Genomic DNA, 22,258 nt, shown 5'->3' on the forward strand with positions numbered 1-22,258 from the left:
GAGGACTCAGAAAATGCAGGGCCCAGCCTGTTGACAATTTTGTTGATGCAAAAAGTAAACTGGACTCCACTCTGTCCTTTTCCAGAGGCTTTTTATTAGAAGAGGGGACTTAATTACCACTGAATGTCTGAAGCCGAGGGAAACAATGCAGTGACAAAAGGGGGCTGATTTCAGACTAAATTTCCAGGATAACCACAGTTTTCAAAACTCCCTTAAGGTACTGCATCTTTTCTTTCAGTAGTCAACAAGCTGTCATATATAAAACACAAAGAACAGGAAAGCAAGAAGAAGAATGAAACCCACACAAAAATATGAAAACTCTCACAAAGGAAACAGTGAGAAGAAGCATCACACATCTTCTTAACCCTGGGGAAGCTTTTAAGGAGAGACTGAGTTAGCTAGTAAGCAAAGATACCAACAATGTGCAGAATTTGATAAATTCCTGTTTGGATTTTCAAACATAAAAAGGAGGGGCTCATTCACATAGAAAGTAACGACGACGAGGAGAAGGATACAACGATGCAAACCCAGTTAAAAAGAAGCATGAACATATAGTCTGCCGGCCTTCCATCAAAAGCCCCTGAAAACAAAAATAAACAAATTCAGATTTCCTGATCAAAATGGGCCCTGTGGTGAAAATTTAAATAAAATAGCATATTTCTAGAATAAATGAGGGAACAAAAAAAAAATCATGCCGAAAAACTAAGAACTCAATTTCATGGAGGGAGGGGACAAGGAAGAGCACAGGTGAAAGCCTGCTGAATAAAATAATAAAAGGTTATTTTAAAACACACTTTTTCTGACATTTTAAATGATGCAGACGTATAAGACCCTAAACTAAAGCACTCAAGAAAAGTCAGCTCCAATTTCCCATCTGAATTTAAATATGCTTTTGATGCACTGCTCTGTGATCAAATCCCTCTCTGAGGATAATCCCACTCTAAATGTCTCCAAGGGGGACTGGAGGGATGAGAGGTAAGAAGGGCAAGCAGCCGCCAAAAGCAAGCATCACAGAAGATGCCTTGGACAAAGCCCAGGAGAGGCCTGGGTTCTTGTCAAAGCTTTACCACTAATTAGTATGTGACCTCAGGCAAGCCACTTGACTACTTTGCACCTTTAAAAATCTCAACCCTTACTTTAAGGGACTAGATTGATGATTATAAGGTCTCAGGTTTCTCCAAAATTCTATAACATATGATAATATGCAATAATTGCACTTACAAAATACTTACAGTTTACAAAGCATTTTCATGTACACTATCTCATTTGCTCCTCATGACAATCCTTAGTAGTCGTCAAAAGCATTGTGTACATTTTATAGATCAGACAACTGAGAATCAAAGAAGTTCAATGCCTTAGCCACAATCACAAAACTAGTCATGACAGTTAGGGTTGGATCCTAGGCCCTCTGCCTATAGCAGGCAAACTAAAAGTCACATATTAAAGTCACATGGCACAGCCTACAGTCATTCCATTGTAAGTGGGACAACATAATATCCTAAAGTCAAGTTGATCTTCCCTTTACAACAGGATTGTGTTCTTGAAAGTACTACAGGAAAAAGGTGGATAACATCAAGCAGTGTTAAGATGGCAGAAAAAAGAACTGGTCTGAGGATAACCACCAAAATAATTCTTTAAAATTTATAAGTTTAAAATCCTGGACTCCTCAAGTCCAGGTTCAATGAAAGTCATTCATTGACCATTCAAAAGCCATGTAATAATATGTAAATTGTTATTTATATAGTTCCTTATTAAAAAAGAAACATCCTAGTGAGAACATGTAATAAAGAATTACTATGTTCCAGATGTCAATCATTTTTTTAAATATTTACAGTCATATTTATGATACTTCACATTTTGAAAGTATACCGAGCTTTAGAAAATCCCTCTAATGTAGGGAGGGAGAAGAGGCATTATTTCCATTTTAAAGAAGAAGAATCAAGAACCGAAGAAGAGACTTGCTTTAAATCATACAGTAGATTAATGTCTCTAATTTCTAGACCTAGTTTTACTTAATGTCACTGGAGCACACACCCAGGTTTGTACATTGCCATCTCACAAAGAGATCAGCATTGCTCAGGTGTACAACTCCAATACATACAGACATTAAAGATGATGGTCAAGGCCCAACAGAACAAATAAAGATAGTACTTGCATTTCTTTCCATGGGAAGGTGTGTCTACTCGAAAAGTTGACTAGTCCCCATCAGCCAATAATTTATAAGGAACAGTGGCTAGCACAAGGCTTGACATATTGCAAACACTTTAAGATATGTGAGATAAAGTAAAGTTACTAGTCACCTTAGTAATAACAGTATTTATATGGCACTTTAAGATTTGTAAAGCTCTCTATATGTTATCACATTTGATTTTTATGATAACCCTGGTAAGGGTAGGTGGTGTTATTAGTAATTATTTTATAGGTGAGAAAACTGAAGTTCAGTATAGTTAAATGAAATCCCCAAAGTCACACAGCTAGTAAATGTCTGACACCAATCAAATTAGAATATTTTTGATTACAAGGAGTCTTTAAAGAAGCTGAAAAGAAACTGAAATCCATACTTCCAGCAGACCATAGTTCAATTTAGGAGGTGGCACATAAATCACAAGCATTTGTCTCTAAGTTCCTTTGTTTCCCCCTGAATGTGGCAGTGTGGGGTATTCTGACCACAGCACTGAGAAAAGCTTCATGTTAAGGTTTAACAGTGATGAATTTGAGTGAACTTCCAATGTGATTTCTGAATGAAGGCTTACACCCTTCAAAATGGATTTCAGCCTTATAATTTTTTCAAAAACAAATTCAGATTCAGAATACTTAAGACATTGTAATCACACAAACTGAATAAACTAACATTTTAGTTACCTGAGTGAATTAAAACTTGCAAATTAACAGGCCTCAAATTGCAATTTCCCATTCAAATCAGAAGCCTCATAAATAAGCAAACACCCACACATATTGAGCACCTTAAAATTTGGTCAGGCTGGTAAATATTCAGGCAGCAACACCTGGGGCTGATAGTAACTGAATTAAATCCAATTTATTGAGTCTAAATAGTATCATGGATTAAGCACTGAGCTGGAAGACAGAAAGCCTGAGTTCTAGGTCCTGACTATCCTAAAAAAGCTGTGTGACTTTCAATAAGCCACTTAAATTTTCCAGATTCCAAAAATAAATTCTCAAAAATAAAGATACTGCACAAAATGATCTCCAAGATAAGAACTACCTCAAACTTCTTATGTGATTTGCTGGAGATTCGTGTTTGCTCAATGACATTTGTGGATAGTCAGCTTTCGATTATCCATGCAAATAGGTGGGTTACAACTGCAAAAAATAGACAATCAAAAACAAATTTGGCCTTGAAAGGCATATTATTTTTTCCATAGATCTAGTAATATTAAAAATTATTTTGCATTTCCTGAGTAAATATTGGCTGGCTAAGCAGAGATGGGCTCAAACAGATCACGTACACTAAGGAAAATCAGCCTGGAATTAAAAATTGGTCCTTGATAATCTACTTAGATGGCATTTAAGTACTGATATTCAGAGTACAGACTCGAGAATAGAAACAGCACTTAGAAATTATCCAAAGACTATTTCATGAAGAGAAACAATATTCTCAGAAATATATGTCAAAAGTCTCTAGTTTAATGTTGACATTCAGCAGACCTTCTGCCATCAAAAAGCTATGCAATTCTGGGCACTAGACTCTCTGAAGTTTCCTCATATGTAATTTGTACTAGTTAAAGGCTCTTTTCCAAAGGCAAAATTTAAGATATATATCTATAAACAATAAAATGCTTGTATTCTCTAAATATATTTTTGTAACAGCTTTTTATTGAGAATATCAGCTAAAGAAAAGTGCAATAGCATTTTTTTTTCATGTTTAAAATATTAAGCTTCATATTTCCCTAATGACAAAGATATAATTCCCATTTTTCAGTAGTTTAAGTTCTTTATTAGAATCATGGGCAGTTCAGGACCCTCAATCTATAATCTGGACTAATAGCCAATATATTTATTTTAAGAATATAAAGACTATGAAATCAGTCAACCTTTTCGCAACCACTTAGACTTAACAGCTAAATTATTTTTACATTTTTATCACAGTAGTATTGATTTACTATCTCTTAATATAAGCAGCAATTCACAAAAGCACTTAAGAGTATTTCAGGGAATGAATTACAATTTAGTGAACAGAAAATTTTAACTGAAGATTCTTCCAGTATACCTATAATCCAAACCATAAATCTGGAACTAGTTCAAGGATGTAGCTAAACTGAGCTTTCTAAGTTTCTCTTTAATTGACTTCCTTCCACTTAAGACCATATCTGGCCTTTATTATCCAAGATACTGTACCTCATCCCCAACCAAAAAAATATAAAAAGAAAATAAATATACACAATTACAAATACAAGTTCGAAATTTAAATTAAGTGGCTTTTCTCTGATATAAGGCATACATTAGGCTTTTCTTCTCCTTAATTGATTTCAATATCCCATTAAATAAGAAAGCATTTGGACAGATGGATTATATGCAAAGGTCACACTGAAAGCCCACACCCATATGGAAATTATTCTAAAGAAAAACATACCTGTTTCTAGTCGTGTAGAATACTGATATAAGAAATATAAATTCACCAAGTAGAGAAATCCAGTTCCTGGGCCAACTGGGAAAAAAAAGGTTGCAGTGATTGGCCTCCATATCTGTCCAAATCAAAATAAAGATCATAAACATTAATAAGTTTAGCTTATTCTGAGACAAAATAAAGTCAAAATTTACCGAGAAAAGCACTCTCCCTTACTGGCAATAAGCATCCTGCTAATTTGGATATTCTGGACTCCAAAACTAGCAGTCTAACTGCCCCTGCTGCTCCACTTCTCAGCTCAGAACACATTCAGAGAGCAAAATACCTTAGAATGTTTTCTAAGGTAAGACACATCACTGATTCTAATGACGAGATGTAGGCTACCCAGAATTCATTTATTATATAAGGCTTTAAGATTTATAAAGTACTTTTTCTATATTATCTCAACCACCATGTGAGGAAGAAGCTATTCTGGAAAAGATCATCTAGAATAAAGGTCTCTACTTTTCTCACTCTTTTAATTCCTTACAATCTGGTTTCCAACTTAATCATTCCAAAGACACTGCTCTCTCAAAAGTGACTAATGTTTTATTATACATATCTAATGGCCCTTTCTCAATCCTCATTCTCACTGACTTCTCTGCAGTCTACTGATCACTCTTTCTTCTTTGAGGTTTTGAGGACACCATTCTCTCCCGACTCTCCTCCTACCTATTTGACCACTCCTTCTGTCTCACTAGCGGGATCCTCCTCCAAACCATCCCTCTCTCTGTCAATGTCCCTCAGGGTTCTTCTGTCTTGGGTCCTCTTCTCTTCTTTCTATTCTACTTCACATAGTCTTATAAATTCCCATGGATTTAATTACAATCTCTATGCTGATGAGTCTTCTATCTATATATCTCACCTCAATTTTTCTGCTGATCTCCAAATATAATCTCCAACTGCCTTTCAGACATCTTAAAATATGTCTAGTAGATACATTAAACTTAATATGTCAAAAACAGAATTCAACTTTCCCCTACCTTAACAATAGTCTTTGTCTGAAGACCCTCCAATATATTGAAAGAACTCATTATCTCTTGGGGTAGTCCATTCTATGGTGTTAGGGCTCTAACCATAAAAAAAAAAAATTCCTAATAATCAAGCCTACACCTACCTCTCTGATGCTGTAATGTAATTTGAGGCTCCAAGTATTTCTTAAAAACCTACTATATATTACTTGTTACTGTGTGAGGTGCTAGAAATGCAAAGGGGAAAATGAAATCTCAAGGAGTTTCTAGACTTTCAGAGCTCTTCCACACATATAGGTACATGTGTTTCAAAACATTCAGAGAAACCTTGGGGTTAAAGAAGAGCCTGGAAAAAACTAAGTAAGAGGTTGAAGGTGAGGGAAGGAGGGCACTCCAAGAGCAGCTGCACAGTGACAGGCAACCAACCATATCTAAATAGGCGAGTCACTGTTCTTTCAGTGTGCTATATCATCCACCATTATTTAGTTTGGAGAATCAATCTCCCAACACCAATATTTTCCAGGCATTGGTAAGGAAAGTTAAGAGAACAACAAGTAAGAATAATAAGGAATAAAAGGCCTCAAGAGGCAAATTATGAAAGGTTAGATTTCATTAGATTTCATATTTGATACTGGAAGTAATAGGGATCCATCGGAATTTATTGAGAGAGAAAGAAACCAGAAGGATAATTTATCTGTTTTACATTCCCAGTTGTTTCATTTTTTGTTTTGTTTTTGGCCATTCAAAATAGTCCAAAGACAATAATGTCAAACAGGAGTTCTTGTTTCTCTTCAATGTCAGTTCCTGGGTTATTGCTCATGTTAGAAAACAAGTCAACAGGTAGAGGTCTGACCTCAGGTTGCACCTCCTTGGGGAATCTCCCAACACTAGATTATAATGACATACTGGCTGAAGCTATCCTTACAAAATCTACGCTATTTCCTTTGCTTAATTGATCACAAACAGAATTTTAAAACTAAAAGTGGCTTTCTAGTCAAACCCAGTCACTTAACAGATAAGGGACCTAAGGCTCAGTCCTTAACATCCAGAGTTCTACCGCCTTTCCCTTACACTGACTACCACTTACATATCATTATATCCTAAGAAACTGGGAAAGAAATAAGTGGAAATAACATTAAGAGGAAACATTACCACTCTTGCTCTTTGACTCCAAACCCTCCTTATGTGCTATTATTAGAACAGGAACTCCTTAAAACAAGCTGCTTGTCTTATTTTCTATTTGGATCACCAGTGCTTTACACATAGTAAACATTTAATAAATGCTTTATTCATTCAAGAAACTACCATTGTTCCTTCTGACTCAAGATTTATAAATGCTAATAGATACCACAATTCTATTTTTAGCAACACAGTGCACACCTGCTCTTTAAAACTCATAGCTGTTGACATTAAAGAAAACAAAACAAAACCCCTTTCTCCTTAATTAAATTTATCCAAGAAGTTGGCTTTATTGGCATTTAAGTAACTTCAAGGCAACTATATGATACAGTGGACAAAATGCTAGTCTTTTTTTTATTATATCTTTTTATTTACAAGTTATATGCATGGGTAATTTTACAGCATTGACAATTGCCAATCCTTTTGTTCCGGTTTTTCCCCTCCTCCCCATTCTCTCCCCCGGATGGCAGATTGACCAATACATGTTAAATGTTAAAGTATAAATTAAATACAATATAAATACATGTATACTTATACATGTCCTAATAGTTATTTTGCCGTACAAAAAGAATCAGACTTTGAAATAGTGTACTATTAACCTGTGAAGGAAATCAAAATTGGGCAAATAGGGATTGGGAATTCTATGTAATGGTTCATAGTCATCTCCCAGAGTTCTTTCGCTGGTTGTAGCTGGTTCAATTCATTACTGCTCTATTGGAACTGATTGATTCATCTCATTGCTGGAGATGCCATGTCCATCAGAATTGATAGTATTGTTGTTGAAGTATATAATGATCTCCTAGTCCTGCTCAAAATGCTAGTCTTGAAGTCAAGAAGATTTACCACCTTCCCAAATTCAAATCCACCTCTGACACTTTACCAGTCATAAGACTCTGGACAAGCCACTGGACAACCCTATCTGCCTCAATTTCCTCATTGATAAAATAATGCTGGAGAAGGAAGAATTAAGCAACTTCAGTAGATTTGCCAAGAAAATCTCAGATGGGGTTCTCAAAGAAGACTAGATTGAAATGACTTAACAACAAAAAGTGACTTCAACCACATTTTAACTCTCCAAGTGAAACATCATAAATATTAGTGTGCAGAAAAGATAGGATGCTATCAAAGTATGATATGACTACTGTCAGTATAGCTAAATCTCTTCCCTTCCAATCTGACAGCTTCTTTTAGATATGATCACCTGCTCAAATAAATACTGATGACTAAAGTTTTTATTTTATCTGCAAAAGTCTGGAGGAAAGGAATACTACCCTACACCCACTAGGAGACTAAACGTGCCAATCACTGAATATTCCTTTGGAATTAAATCAAATGGATTAGAAGCAACATGATCTAAGAGAAATAATACAATCCTGTACCTCTAAAATCCTATGGCTTTGCTGATTAGTTGTTTTCCAGTCATGTTCAACTCTGTAATTCCAATTACGGTTTTCTTGGCAGAGGTACCATAGGGATTGGCCATTTCCTTCTCCAACTAATTTTACAGTTAAAGAAACTGAGTCAAACAGGGTAAAGTAACTTGCCTAAGATCACACAACTAGTTAAGTATGTGAGGCCAGATTTGAATTTGGGGAAGTCTTTCTGATTGCAATCCTGTATTATATCCACTGTATCACCAATCTGCCCTAAAAATATCCCATGACTACGAGCTACTTAATAATCTTAGACACATAACTTATGTTTTAATTTTCTTATTTATCAATTGGGGATAATAATTCATTACTATACATCATTGTAAAGCTAAAATGAAATATGGTGTAAAAAAAAAAAAAGCTTCTACAAACACAAAACATAATTATTCATCTTCTGTGTGGACCATGTGGAATTTTGTTTTAAATGAAAGCAATTACCAGTAAGATTGAGGAAGTCACAAAATCAAGGGAAAGAGCCCTTAGGGGCTAGCTATGCACCCAATTGAGAATCCCTCAACATTTCACCTCACACCAAGCAGAAATGAACAAGACAATAGGGGAGACTATTGTTGGGAGAGCTGAGGAGGAGAAATACTTGAGTGAATTCTTTAAAGGAACTGTTAAAGAATTCAAACACTCTAGAAAAGATCTATTATGTTCATGCCCTTTGACTCATCTATACCATTCCCTTGGCATATATCCTAAGGAAGTCAAGAGACAGCAATCCAAAAATCTTCATAATATAACTTTCTGCAACAAAAAAGAATGAGAAAAAATTCTTCAATGATTGAGGAAAAGCTGAATAAATTGTCAACTATAAATATAACTATGAGGAGCAGCTAGGTGGTGCAGTGGATAGAGCACCAGTCCTGAAGTAAGAAGGACCTGAATTCAAATTTACTTTCTAGTTGTGTGACCCTGGGCAAGTCACTTAACCCCAATTGCCTCAGGGTAAAAAAAACAAAAAGAATAGTATAGGAGCTAGATCTGAAGGCCTATAATTAATAATACTAAAGTTTATATTTAGTTCTTACTCCACTAAGCACTTTATCATAATTATCTCATCTGATCCATACATATATAAAATCATGACAAGAAGAAAATGAATATGAACATTGGGGAGAAACTTGAGAAAACTTGTATGAACTGATACACAACAAAACAAGCAGAACCTGAAGAACAATTTACACAATGACCACAGTAATATAAAGGAAAATAATACTAAAAATCATTAGGAAAGGGCAGGAGGGGTGCTCAATGAAATATTTTTTAAACGACCCAACAAAGAGCAGAAGGATGTTCAGAAGGTCACATAGACAAGCAGGCTATTTTTGTTACTGTGTCGAGTTTTAAAAACTTTTTTTAACCTAGCTACACAAAAGAGAAGTTCACTTTCATGTATATTCTTTCTTCTGTTCTTTATGTAGTGTAAGGTTTGTTAAGTTCATAATAAGAAAATTTATGTAATAGGAAAAAAATCCAGAAATCTGATCATTACAATGACCAAATCATGACTTCAGAAAAGTAAATTTCCCTCCTCTCAGCAGAAGGACAAAAAACTAGAGATGTGCAATAAGGTGTTCAATGTGTCAATCTGCTTTGCTTAAAAGTACATCATTGTCACTAAAAGAGGTTCTAGAGATAAGAAAGTGACAATATTTTAAAATAATGAACATCAATTTAACCTTTAAAACAAATCCCTACAGTATCTTACTTATTCAAAGAAAGACTATTTTCTGGTAGCTAACAAAACTTCCAACTTTTTTTTTCATTCAGAACTTCTTGAAATATTTCAGAAGCTAAGGTTCTGTAGAAGAAAAACAAAGCAGTATTAGCTGAACACTTCTCCTTCTCCAGTAAGAGAGAGCCTGTCAACTGAGCTTGGCCAATAACAGAAATAATTCCTAACTAACTGTTAGGCAATGTGAGGGGGTTTGCTAGGGAAGGGGAGCAGAGGGATTATTTGAAAATCAAGGACAGGCAAGTGCAAAACAGGAAGTGTCACAATTCCCAAAAAGTTAGGAAAGATCACCAGTTTTCTCACTAAATGCCAATTTGCAGTTGATAATCAGCATATGCAGCTCACAGCTAACAATTAGCCCTAGAACACCAAAATCATGATATTTAACAATGCTAATAAAAACATCATTATGAGCATGACTATCTTCAATAATGAGATGATTCAAACCAGTTGAAATTGTTCAGTGATGAAGAAAGCCATATACACCCAGAGAGAGGCCTGTGGGAACTGAGTGTGAATCACAACATAGAATTTTCAAATTTTCTATTGATGTTTGTTTGCATTTTGTTTTCCTTCTAGATCTGATTTTTCTTGTGCAGTAAGATGACTGTATTAATATATATACATATACTGGATTAACATATTTAACATGTATTAGACTATCTGCGATCTAGGGCAGGAGGTGGGGTAAAGGAGAGAAAAATTTGGAACAGAAAGTTTTGCAGGGGTCAATGTTGAAATATTACCCATGCATGTTTTGTAAATAAAAAAAGTGCAGAAACTAAAAAAAAAAAAAAAAAAAAAAAAAAATCATTACATAACAGCTACTATGTGCCAAATACTGCTTTACAAAGATCTCATTTGTTCCTCTCAACAATCCTTAAAGTGCTATCATTAACCCCATTTTACAGTTGAAGAAACTGAGACAAATTATTAACCATTGCCTCTATTTTTTTAATAGTCCTAATCAAAGTAATTACAGCCAACATGTATGTAGATTCTATCATAAGCAAAACTAATGTGATCTGCTTCGCTTCAATTTTTTTATACTATAACCTTTAAATATTAAGGTCATATTCATTTAGAATGCATTGTTATACAGCTTCAATTTGAAAAATTCTTTCATTACAAACCTGTGAGGTAGGTAAAGTATTATCCCCATTTTGCATTTATCATTTGCATTTGTCATTTATCCAAGGTCCGACTAACAAGATCATCTAATCCTTTCACTTATACATGAGAAAACTGGCTGGACTAGATTGGGATTAGCCCAAGTTCATATCCTGGACCTCTAGTGATCTGAACAAGTCTATGTTCTCCTCAGGATAACATTTTCAAAAAAGGAAACAGCTGGATGCCATGACAGATTGAAGCCAGGAAACCCGAGTTCAAATTCAGCCTAAAACACTTACTAGCTGTGTGTGATCCTTTGCAAATAATTTAATCTCTATTTGTCTCAAACCTCAAACCTCTCAACCTTCAAAATAAGGATAATAGCACCTACCTCCCAGAGTGGTTTGACGGATAAAAGATAGATAATATCTCTAAAGCACTTAGGCTCAGTGCCTGTCTGAGCACTACATTTAATAAATGTTATGTTTAAAGTTTACATTTCAAAAATAAAATATACAAACTTTCAAAGGAAACCAAAGGCTGATGAAAATTACAACGTAATTTTCTCCCCATCTAACTTTACAAACTGCTCTGAAATCTGTCCATAGAGCCCTCAGGTTAAGAACCTGTAACTCAGATGGTCTCTTAGGTCCCCTTTCAATCTAAAATCTACAAAACTGTAACGTGCTTACTGCCATAAGATAAAGCAATACACACAAAGCAGGAGTTCAAAGTCAGTTCTGCTGATTCCAAATCCATGCAATACTACCCATCCACACGGATAAATATATAGTTTCATAAGAAATAGTGTTGGTCAATGAACACTAAATGCTTCCTGTGTGCCAAACACTGTGCTGTGGTGTTGTGAAAGAGGCTGTAAATGCAACTTGTCAGTAGAAGGATCAAGTATGATTTCATGATAAAACTGACATGAGCAGTCTTGAAGGATGACAATGAGACATCAGAAAGAGGCAGAAGAGTATAAACAGAACCTTGAAAATGAGAAACTGATACAGAACTACAAAGTTTTGGCAAAGGAATAGTAGGAAATAATGCTGGAAAGATATTAGAGACAGCTTGTAGAGAGCCTTGATTAGCAGGAATAATCTGAACATTTTTCACTGGGGAAATGGGAATTACTAGGTGGTGTGTAAGATAGAATGCTGAACTAGAGTCAGGAAGACTCAACTTTCTGAAATCAAATTTGGCCTCAGATAGTAGCATACTAGTATACAAGTCACATACATTAGTATATCTGACTCTGGACAAGTCACTTACCCTGCTTGCCTCAGTTTTTTCATCTGTAAAATAAGCTGAAGAAGGAAATGATAAACTACCATAATATCTTTGCCAAGAAAATCCCAAATAGGGCTTGGAACAACAATGATAGGAAACATGGAGCAACTGAAGGTTTTTGAATGAGACAGTGACAAACATGATCAAAACTTGCCTTTGGAAAGCATGGGAACAAGATTGCATCACTGAATGGAGTGTTGAGAACTACCAGGAGATAATTTTAATCAAACAAGAAAGAGTAATGAGGATCTGAAGATGGTTTATAGAAAGAAAGGTATATAGATGAAAATGAATGGGAATTAGAAATGAAGATTCAATATGCCTTGATAACTGGATGTAGGTACAACAGAGATGTCAAAGACAATTCCAAAGTTTTGAACCTGAATTACAAGAATGATAAGAGATATTCATAAATAGGGATGTTAAGATATATTGAGAGATGATAGGAAGAATACAGTACAGAAAATGGACTGTGGGTGGTACAGAGGGATGACTGAGAGGTTTAGTTTTAGAAACTCTAATGGTCACTATCTCTTGGCCCTCTTTTTTTCTCCCTTCATAAGTCTTTACTTCATGTTCTCATCAGCTCCCATGGATTTAATAACCATCCCTATGCTGACAATTCTCAAATCTATCTTTCTTGCTCCAATCTATCTGTGGACCTCCAATCTCTCATTTCCAACTGTCAGACACCTCAATCATCTTGAAGATGTCCAGTAGACATCTCCAAAGTTACAAGTCCAAAAGTGAACTCATTATCTTTCCCTCTAATGTTCTACCTTCCCTATTACTCTTAAAGGACAACATATATTCTCATATTCCCTCAGATGGACAATCAAATGTTTTCTGTGACTCATTATTATCTCACTTCCCTCCCCCCCCATGGTCTCTGTTTTACCTTGGCAACATTTCTTGAAATATATCCCTGTCTGCTGGTGCATCTATGAGCCTCACCCCATTCCAATCCATTCATCCTCTATTTAGCAAACAAAGTGATTTTCCAAATGTGCAGGCGAGACCAAATATTCCATAACCTCTCATAGTTCCCAAACATCGAAGGATCAACTATAAAACACTGCTGGAATTCAAAATTCTCCATAACCTAGCTCCTTTCTACCTTTCCAATGTCCTTATACTTTTAAGTCCTGCTACACACCTTCTGATACAATGACATGGAGTTCCTGGATATCCCAAGAACAAGACATTCCATCTCTAAGATCCAGGAATTTTCTCTAGCTTTTCCCCCACATCTAGAATGCTCTCATTCTAGATGTGCTCTAGAGGGGCTCTCCCCTCTCATCTGTTTACTGGCTTCTCTGACTTCCCTGAAATTCCAACTAAAATGCCATCTTCTACAACCCAACTTCTTAAAAACTGTGGGTTGCAACCCCATATAGAGTCTTGTAACCAAATATAAAGATCACAAAATTATGATCATCGGTAAATGTTTTATTTGTATACCTATTTTATATACCTATATATCTGGAGTCCTATAAAAATGTCTCAGGCAGAGGTAGCAAGTGGAAAAAGTTTTAAGAAGCCCTATTCTTATAAGAACTTTTTCCCAACACTACTTAATTCCAGAGCCTCCTCTCTCGTCTTTATTTCTCATTTACCCTATATATAACTGGTTTGTATATATTTGTCTGCTTATTATCTCTCTTATTAGATCGTAAGTTCCTTGGGAGAAAGCATTGTCTTTTGCCTCCTTTTGTATCCCAAGCACTTAGCCCAGGGCTTCACACAGTAAGTGCTTACTTAATAAATGTTTACTGACTGACTGACTGACTGACATGACAATCATCTATGGAGAAGTAATAGCTGAAGCCAAAAAAACAAATTCTATCACCAAGGGAGAGAATATCATGATAGAAGAAAAATCAAAATTAAACCCTGAAAAATAACCCAGAATACTGGGTCTTCCAACAGACATGGATTGAGTGATTGGATTTTTTCATATGTCCTGAAATAAGTCTATAAAATTTGAAGATCAATTCTCTCCCATTTCAGTGTGTATTTTTTTCTTAAAAAAAAAGAAAAAAGAAAAAGAACCACTAAAAACCGTATTTAATTATGATGTGAATATAGTAGGTAGAAGTATAAGAGAAAATTAATTTATTGTGTAGATTGTCATAACAAAATATCTTTATTAAACATCAGCTATATACTTTGCTAGGTATTATATAAAGGAATTAAGTAGACAGTATCAATATAAATTAAGATCATGGAATTCACAAATTTTCAAATAACAAACACTATCATTCACTATGTTATTAGCTTTAGAAACCAGTATTTCTGATTTCTTGATAAAATCTTCAATGTGAGTCAGAAGTAACAAGACCAGATTCAACACACTTTGAAAACGACTTCATGCTCACTTAAGTATTTTTTAAAAGGCAACAAAGAAAACAGAACAAAGTTCAGAAGGAAACAAAGGCAAACAGGATTGCTTTGAAATTAATATGTTGAATTTATTATTAATTTTTTAAAAGTAAGTTGTACATAATGGATTCATGGTTTCACACAATTCCCTTTTGCTATTTTAAACGTGGAAATGTTAATTCTCATTACATACAGAATAAAAACAATTTTTTACAAATAACCTCACAATGATATGAAGTTAAACTAGTTTGTAACCATGCCTAATATGGAAATGTTTTACATGATTTCACGTGTATCCTAATATAAAATTGCTTGCTGTCTTAATGAGGGAGCAGGACAGGAAGAGGAGAATTTGGAACTCAAAATTTAAAATAATGAATGTTAAAAAACTTTTACATGTAATTGGGAAATATTGAGCAAAGTATATAAAGCTTAATATTAAAGACTAAAATAAAATCGTTTGTAATATCTTAGTTAGAATCAACTTGGAAGGAGAATCTTCCCCTCAAACAAGATTCTGAACTTCATGAGAAATGTTGTTTTATTCTTATGAATGCAAAAAAATGAAAGCTAATTTTGAAAAATAGAGCAATTAGAAAATCCTTGTTAAAATAATCAGAATTAAAGAGGCAATGATGAAATTCCCTCTTTATCACAAGCAAACCTAGAAACTGAATCATTTTTTTCTGCTAAGATCAAAACTATAATTTCAGTTTCTATTTCTGTAGGTTGAGAAAACAGGTGGAAAGCAAAAAGTTTCAGATCATTTTAGGAAATGATAGGTAAATTTTGTTAGTTCAACCTAGGGATAAATTTACATGTATATTTTTATCACTAACATTATGTTAATTTTTAGAATATTTAGAAAGAACAGTGGTTTAGATTCAACCAACATGAACATGAACAGTTCTAATTTGCCATAAGTGTGACCCCTGAGTCACTTAACCTTTCTGTGTCTTAGTTTCCTCATCTGTAAAATGGCAGTATTATCACTTAACAGCAAATGACATGCACATGGCACTTTAAAGGTTTCCACACATTTGAAACATATTATTTCATTTAAGCTTCATCTGTGTTAAATGTGAAAAGTCCAGGCTCAAGTGACTTGCCCATGTCCACAATGCTAGTAATTATCAAAGGCAGGATTTCAACCCAGGTACTTCTGATTTCAAATGGACCAGACTAACCATAATAATGCATGCAATGAGGATCTCAACTTCCTTGCATATAAAATGGGAGCTGAGCAAGATGCACTCTGAGATCCTATCCAGGTCCATTCTAAGATCCTCTGATCAGAACTGTTAGGAAGAAAGTCCAATGGTTGGGTCCCTGGTCTGTGATTTCACAGGTAAAGAAGTTCCAATATGGAAAACTCCATCAATGTAAATTCATAACTTTATAGCTCTTAGAGTGTTAACAGGTTAACTGACAAGGAAAGTGATTTGCCAAGACTATACTGTTACCTTTACTTTGTAATTTTTAAAGGACTATATAAAGGAAAGCTTTATCAAGGGCAATAGTAATTCTTTATCTTCTCCCTGCCCTAATCTGATACTAACATGTTCATTATATATCTGTAAAGCATCCAAAGTCAAACACTGTGAAGTTTTCAAAAAGAAAATGGAATTTCTAAAAAAAAAAAAAAAAAAAAAAAAAAAAAAAAAAAAAAAAAAAAAAAAAAAAAAAAAAAAAAATGGAATTTCATCACCATTATGACTAGGAGATTTGAAAAGCTAGAAACATGAGAATGGTACATGAGTAAAAAAAAAGAAATTCCAGACATCATACATTGAAAGCTTGAGAACATTACAAAATTACAAAAAGTTACAAGACATATTGGTGCAGCACCTATGACAAATAAATTTATGCTGCACCAAAGTAAGAATAATTTACTTTTGCCTAAGGTTCCAAATTGATAAGTTACAGAGTAGTGCCTACTATTTAAAAGGCTAAGTAAGCAATTGATTTTTAAATTACAAATGGTGTCAAACACACCAACACACCTCCCACAACACTCCTAGTGTGGCCACAATCAGATTAAAATGTTAATAGGAAAATTTTAACAAAACAAATAAAAATAAAACAGAACATAAATAATATATGATTTTCCTAGCCAATATGCTGACAGCAAGGACTCTTGGTCCCCGTTTCTATTTGAGTCTGACACCATTTGCCTGGAGGATATCTGAGATCTCTTCCATGTCTAAAACAGTAACAGGAAAGGGCAGAAGAATACAAAACATGATAAAGTAGAAATAGCAATAGACAGGAAACTGCAACTAACTAAGTAGACCTGACCACTTTCTGAGACCTCAGTTTCCTCAACTATTAAATGAGTGAACTCAATAACATCTTTCTAAAGTCCCTTGGAAATATGTGTGTATGTGTGTGTATACACACAAACATATAAACACATGTATACATATTTGAATTTTGTTTTCAACAGCCTAATGAAGATATGCTTTTTGTCTTGATGAGATCTGAAAATCTGAATCTAGCTCACTATACACATATACATGTTACATTTTCTATAGGTGAGCCATCAAATATGCTAGGAGGCATTCTAGACTGTCTTTGGCATCCAAAGCCCTTCAAAATCTGGCCTCTTCCTCTCTCTTTCAAGTATTTTTAATACATTACTCCCCTGCACTTAATCTATTATCAAGTGACCCTGGCCTCTTGGCTGTTCCTCAAATACTATACTCCATTAGCCTTCTACAAGTATCTATATTGATTATTCTGCATGGCTAGAATACCCTCCCCTTCCTCATATTTACCTCTTGGATTCCCCAATTTCCTTCATGTCTCAACCAAAGCCCCACTTCAATAAAAAGTCTTTCCCAGAACTAATTAATTTTAGTGCCTTCTCTCTGAGAGCACTCCCGATTTATTCTGTCTATATCAAGTCAATACATAGTTGTTTGCATGTTGTCTCCATCATTAGACTGTGAGGAACTTGAGAAGAGGGGCCATTTTTTGTCTTTCTTTGTAATCTGAGTGCTTAGCGTAGTCTGATACATAGCAGGTCCGTAATAAATGCTTGCTCACCCGTCTTCAAGTAGAGAATAGAATATACATAGAGAGAGAAGGACTTACCATGGTCGTCTTAGTATTCTGCATGGCTTGATCCATGCTTTAAGAATTTCTGAAGTCAAAGGCCTGGAGAGACTTACACGAACTGATGCTGAGTGAAATGAGCAGGACCAGGAGATCATTATATACTTCAACAACAATACTAGACGATGACCAGTTCTGATGGATCAGGCCATCCTCAGCAACGAGATCAACCAAATCATTTCTAATGGAGCAGTAATGAACTGAACTAGCTATACCCAGAAAAAGAACTCTGGGAGATGACTAAAAACCATTACATTGAATTCCCAATCCCTATATTTATGCACACCTGCATTTTTGATTTCCTTCACAAGCTAATTGTACAATATTTCAGAGTCTGATTCTTTTTGTACAGCAAAATAACGTTTTGGTCATGTATACTTATTGTGTATCTAATTTATATTTTAATATATTTAACATCTACTGGTCATCCTGCCATCTAGGGGAGGGGGTGGGGAGGTAAGAGGTGAAAAATTGGAACAAGAGGTTTGACAATTGTTAATGCTGTAAAGTTACCCATGTATATATCTTGTAAATAAAAGGCTATTAAATAAAATAAAAATAAAAAAAAAAGAATTTCTGAAGTCAAGGACACAGACAATAAATGGAGAAGACAAGGTGGAATAAAGTGTAGCAGGAGTTATACATCTGAGAATTACTGGCATGCTGTAGCCTAGGCCCACTGGATAATATATAAAAAGTGAACTTGGGTTGTGTCCATTCAATTCTGAACCAAATGCTTGATAAGGAAGAATACTAGTTGTGGAGAAAACTCTTGGAGAAGGTGTTTACATCTGACACACATATATCCTCTCTATCTCACTCCTAACCCTATCCCCTATTTAAAAATCCATGTTACCACTTTTTCCCCCTAAAAACACAAATTGAGAAGGATTAGATCATGAAATCAATCAGATTTCATTTGAAGACGTGTGAGATTTCCATTCTCAACTTCCTCTTTACAACTTAAAAATTTAAGGGCCATTTAATAATCCCAAATAGACTGTAAGCAGTGTAGGTGCCCCCAAGCACTATGCTAAAATCTGGAGCTACAAATGTGAAACACTCCTTGTCCTCAAGGCTTACATTCTAATGAGGAAGACATTACTATAACCATGTACAAATATTAAACTTATACAAAATAACATAAATACAGACAGTTCTGAGAAAGAGTACATTCACTGCCCAAGGGGTCAAGAAAAGCTTTGGGAAAAAATAGTGGCCATTCACTATTTGTTGATTCTAAACATATTTGGTCATCAGCTGACAATAAGGATAACACTTAGCAAATAGAGAGAAAAACCCTTATAACAGTGAGGAAATAGGCTGTGTTAAATAAGATTAATTGCTGAAAAACATGCTGTTAATTTCAGGAATATCAAATTTATAGCTCGAGGCCTACAAAACTTTCAAGTGTGGCTTGAACCAGAATAAAATATAACTGGTAAATTTTTAATAAAAATACAATCCAATATGTAAATATTAACTGTGGTTTTTTTGGTTATGCTGCTGCAGAGACCTCTTTCTATTTTAATATAACACCACTAAAGAAAGAGGATTTAGATTCAATTCCTAGTTATAGCACTACTAGCTAGTTGTGTGACAATGGGGAAATTATTTAGTCCCATTCCTCATTTATAAAATAGGGATATTTGTAGTATGTAATCTAACAGAATTATGAGCAACGTGCCATATCATGTAAGTTACAATTATAATATTTCAGAGAATGTGATTTAACCAGCAGCAAATTTGAATCCATAAAATAAAAGATCCTACTATATTACTGGTTAGCTAGCATAGTGTGTGCCTGATCTGGAGTCTGGAAGACACCTTTTCCAGAGTTCAAATCCAGCCTCAGACACTAACCAGTAGTGTAACCCTGAGCAGCAAGTCACTTAATCCTGTTTGATTCAGTTTCTTCATCTGTAAAATGAGCCAGGGAAGGAAATGGCAAACCACTCCAGTGTCTGCCAAGCAAACCCCAGGAGTCACTTTAGAGTAGAACACAACTAAACAACACTACCAAATTAGTACATAAATGTCTTAACACTTTAGAATAGGTGAATTTCTTCAATAATGCCGATATCCACATCAAATTCTGACTTGTCTTGTGTTTCCCTCATGATGTCATCATATTCACTTAGAAAATGAGTGGCACTTAGTCAAAGACTTCTTCCAGTAGACCCTTAAGTCGAATCTAAAGAAACTTCACACACAAGAAAACATAAAATGACAAAGTGTCACCCACCCACTCACCGAAGTGAAGACACAGGAACCCAAATAAACCCAAAGCCTACACCTCCTCTCCTTCCATCTGGTAACTATGACACTTTAAGCATCTGAGAACCAACCGGTCCCTTGGGAATTGTCATCATCTCTTAATTTCCTCGTTTGTGTCTCGGAGGACGGAAGCCGGGAGGGAGGAAAGGAAGGAATGAAGGGGAGAAGACAGTAGTTCGTAAAGATCACCTGTCTTCAGGAATGGCTTACTCTGAATCTTGTGAATATAATGCAATTTAGGACTGTCATGGGCTACTCAAAGATGCTTCTCTCTCTGGAAGATCTGATTCGTCACCACGTTGACGGTATTTAGGGCTCTAAGGGTCCATGCAATCCAATCTCCATCTCACTGATGAGGAAACTGAGGCCCAGATTAATTAGAACTGCCCAAGGTCGCCCAGATTCAAATCCAGGTGTCGTGGTCCTAAATCCCAGGACTTTACCCCATTCTGCCTCTCTGGACTCTTATATTTTGATTATCTAAGCCCGATTGTACTGAACAGAGAAAAATGAAATGAGTTAAAAGTGCGAAAACCTTGTAGAACAGAAAACCAGACCAGCCTTTGACCTCTCCACCCTGTTCCCTAGGATTTGACCCCACCCTACACTAGGAAGCCTACGTTCGCACATAAGGGACTACAAAACCCGAGATCCAAGTGCGCCAGGACCCGGGACCGCCTGGGCTCCAACCGCCGAAAAGTCACCTGGGACTTGTAGTTCTCTCTTCCCCACCCCACCCCCTCCATCTTCTCCCTTCCCGAGCCCCGCCGTGGGCCGATACCTGGAAGTGGTACAGGAAGGCGTCCGGCCAGAGTAAAAAGTAGCTTGGGTTGATAAGGCCGAGTTTGCCCACGAAGGGCACCACGATGGCGCCGGCGAACCAGTACCGCGTGATGATAGGGATGCTCCTAAACCAGTCCCCGAGATCCGACATCTTCGCAGCTCCAGCGCGCGGGACCAGCAGCGTCGCCGACTCCCCGCCCCCCCGCCCGCCCCCGCGATACGCGGCCGGCCCCGGCTCCGGCTCCGGCTCCGCGAGGCTGTGGAGGCGGAAACCGCGGCAGGCGGCCGAGACGGACACAGGAGGCGGAGACCACGGGGTGCAGCCCCCAAGACGTGGCGGGACCGAATTCGACAGAAGAGAGCGGCGGGAGGAGTATTCCGGAAAGCAAACTTCCCGTTCCAACTCCCGGGGCAACGCAACAGGAAGTCCAGCCTCTTAAAGGGGAAGCGCGGGCTTAAGGCTGGGAAGGGTGACTGGAGGAGGGCGGAGAGGGCAAAGGGGCGGGGAACAGAGGGTGTCCCGAGCAATAATGGCAGGTGCGTCAGCCAATGGCAGCGCCGGATTTTTTACTCCTTCCCTCCTCCTCCCCCCATCTAATCTCCAGGATCAACCCACTTGTTAAAGGGTTAACCCTACCTGGAGTTGGTTATGAAAATGTGAGGGAGTGGAAAGAGATTTGGATCTAGACTCTAGATAGTCTTATTTTGTGCCCCTGAAAAAAAAATTGCCCTTAACCTCAGTTTCTTAGTCTGTAAAAAAAGAAATGGGATTAAATGAGCCCTAGTCCTCACGGAGGAGTACATAAAATGTTCTTGAACTCTGCCAAGCTTGAATTCGGATACTTCGCCAGGGACTAGCAAAGGGTGCCTCTGGGAAAATCGCATAATCTCTCAACTTCTCTTTGCTCATCTGTAAATCATAATTTAACACCTCCCAATGTCGTCAGCGAGGATCAAATGATACCGTGCATACACACACACATATATATAATTATATCTATATGTATAATTACATCTATGACATAGCTACATGTTGACATGTAATGTTGGGGTTAGATTTCTGGAGGTCCTCCGGGAGGACCTGGTCTCAGCAGGCTCGAGAATGGACAAGAATAGAGTCCAAAGTCTTTATTGTCTCTTACACAGTCTCCGTCTGACCCAGGATCCTCCAGAAGTCTGCCAGTCTCAACCAGTCTTCCCCCCCCAAGTCTGATTTTGTCCCCAGTTTAAATACCCTATTACAATTACATCATTGCATGTGATATGTGTGAACTAGAGAACCATTACTTCACCATACTAAGTATGTATATGAACGAGAGAACCATTACGTCACCATACTAAA

General features: G+C 36.4%; 1 protein-coding gene across 1 annotated transcript in view; it reads right to left on the reverse strand.

The window, feature by feature from the left end:
• Nucleotides 1-21,303, reverse strand: part of DERL1 (derlin 1) — a 37,354-nt gene extending 16,051 nt beyond the window's left edge. The window contains exons 1-3 of the mRNA XM_031947154.1: nt 20,915-21,303; nt 4,592-4,703; nt 516-580 (exon numbers count right to left, since the gene is read on the reverse strand). Of these exons, the coding sequence (XP_031803014.1) occupies nt 516-580; nt 4,592-4,703; nt 20,915-21,067 (330 nt within the window). The 5' untranslated portion in view covers nt 21,068-21,303. The remainder of the gene's footprint in view (nt 1-515; nt 581-4,591; nt 4,704-20,914) is intronic.
• Nucleotides 21,304-22,258: the final 955 nt, after the last annotated feature.

Source organism: Sarcophilus harrisii, chromosome 1 (assembly GCF_902635505.1).
Source record: "Sarcophilus harrisii chromosome 1, mSarHar1.11, whole genome shotgun sequence".
Classification (NCBI taxonomy): Eukaryota; Metazoa; Chordata; class Mammalia; order Dasyuromorphia; family Dasyuridae; genus Sarcophilus; species Sarcophilus harrisii.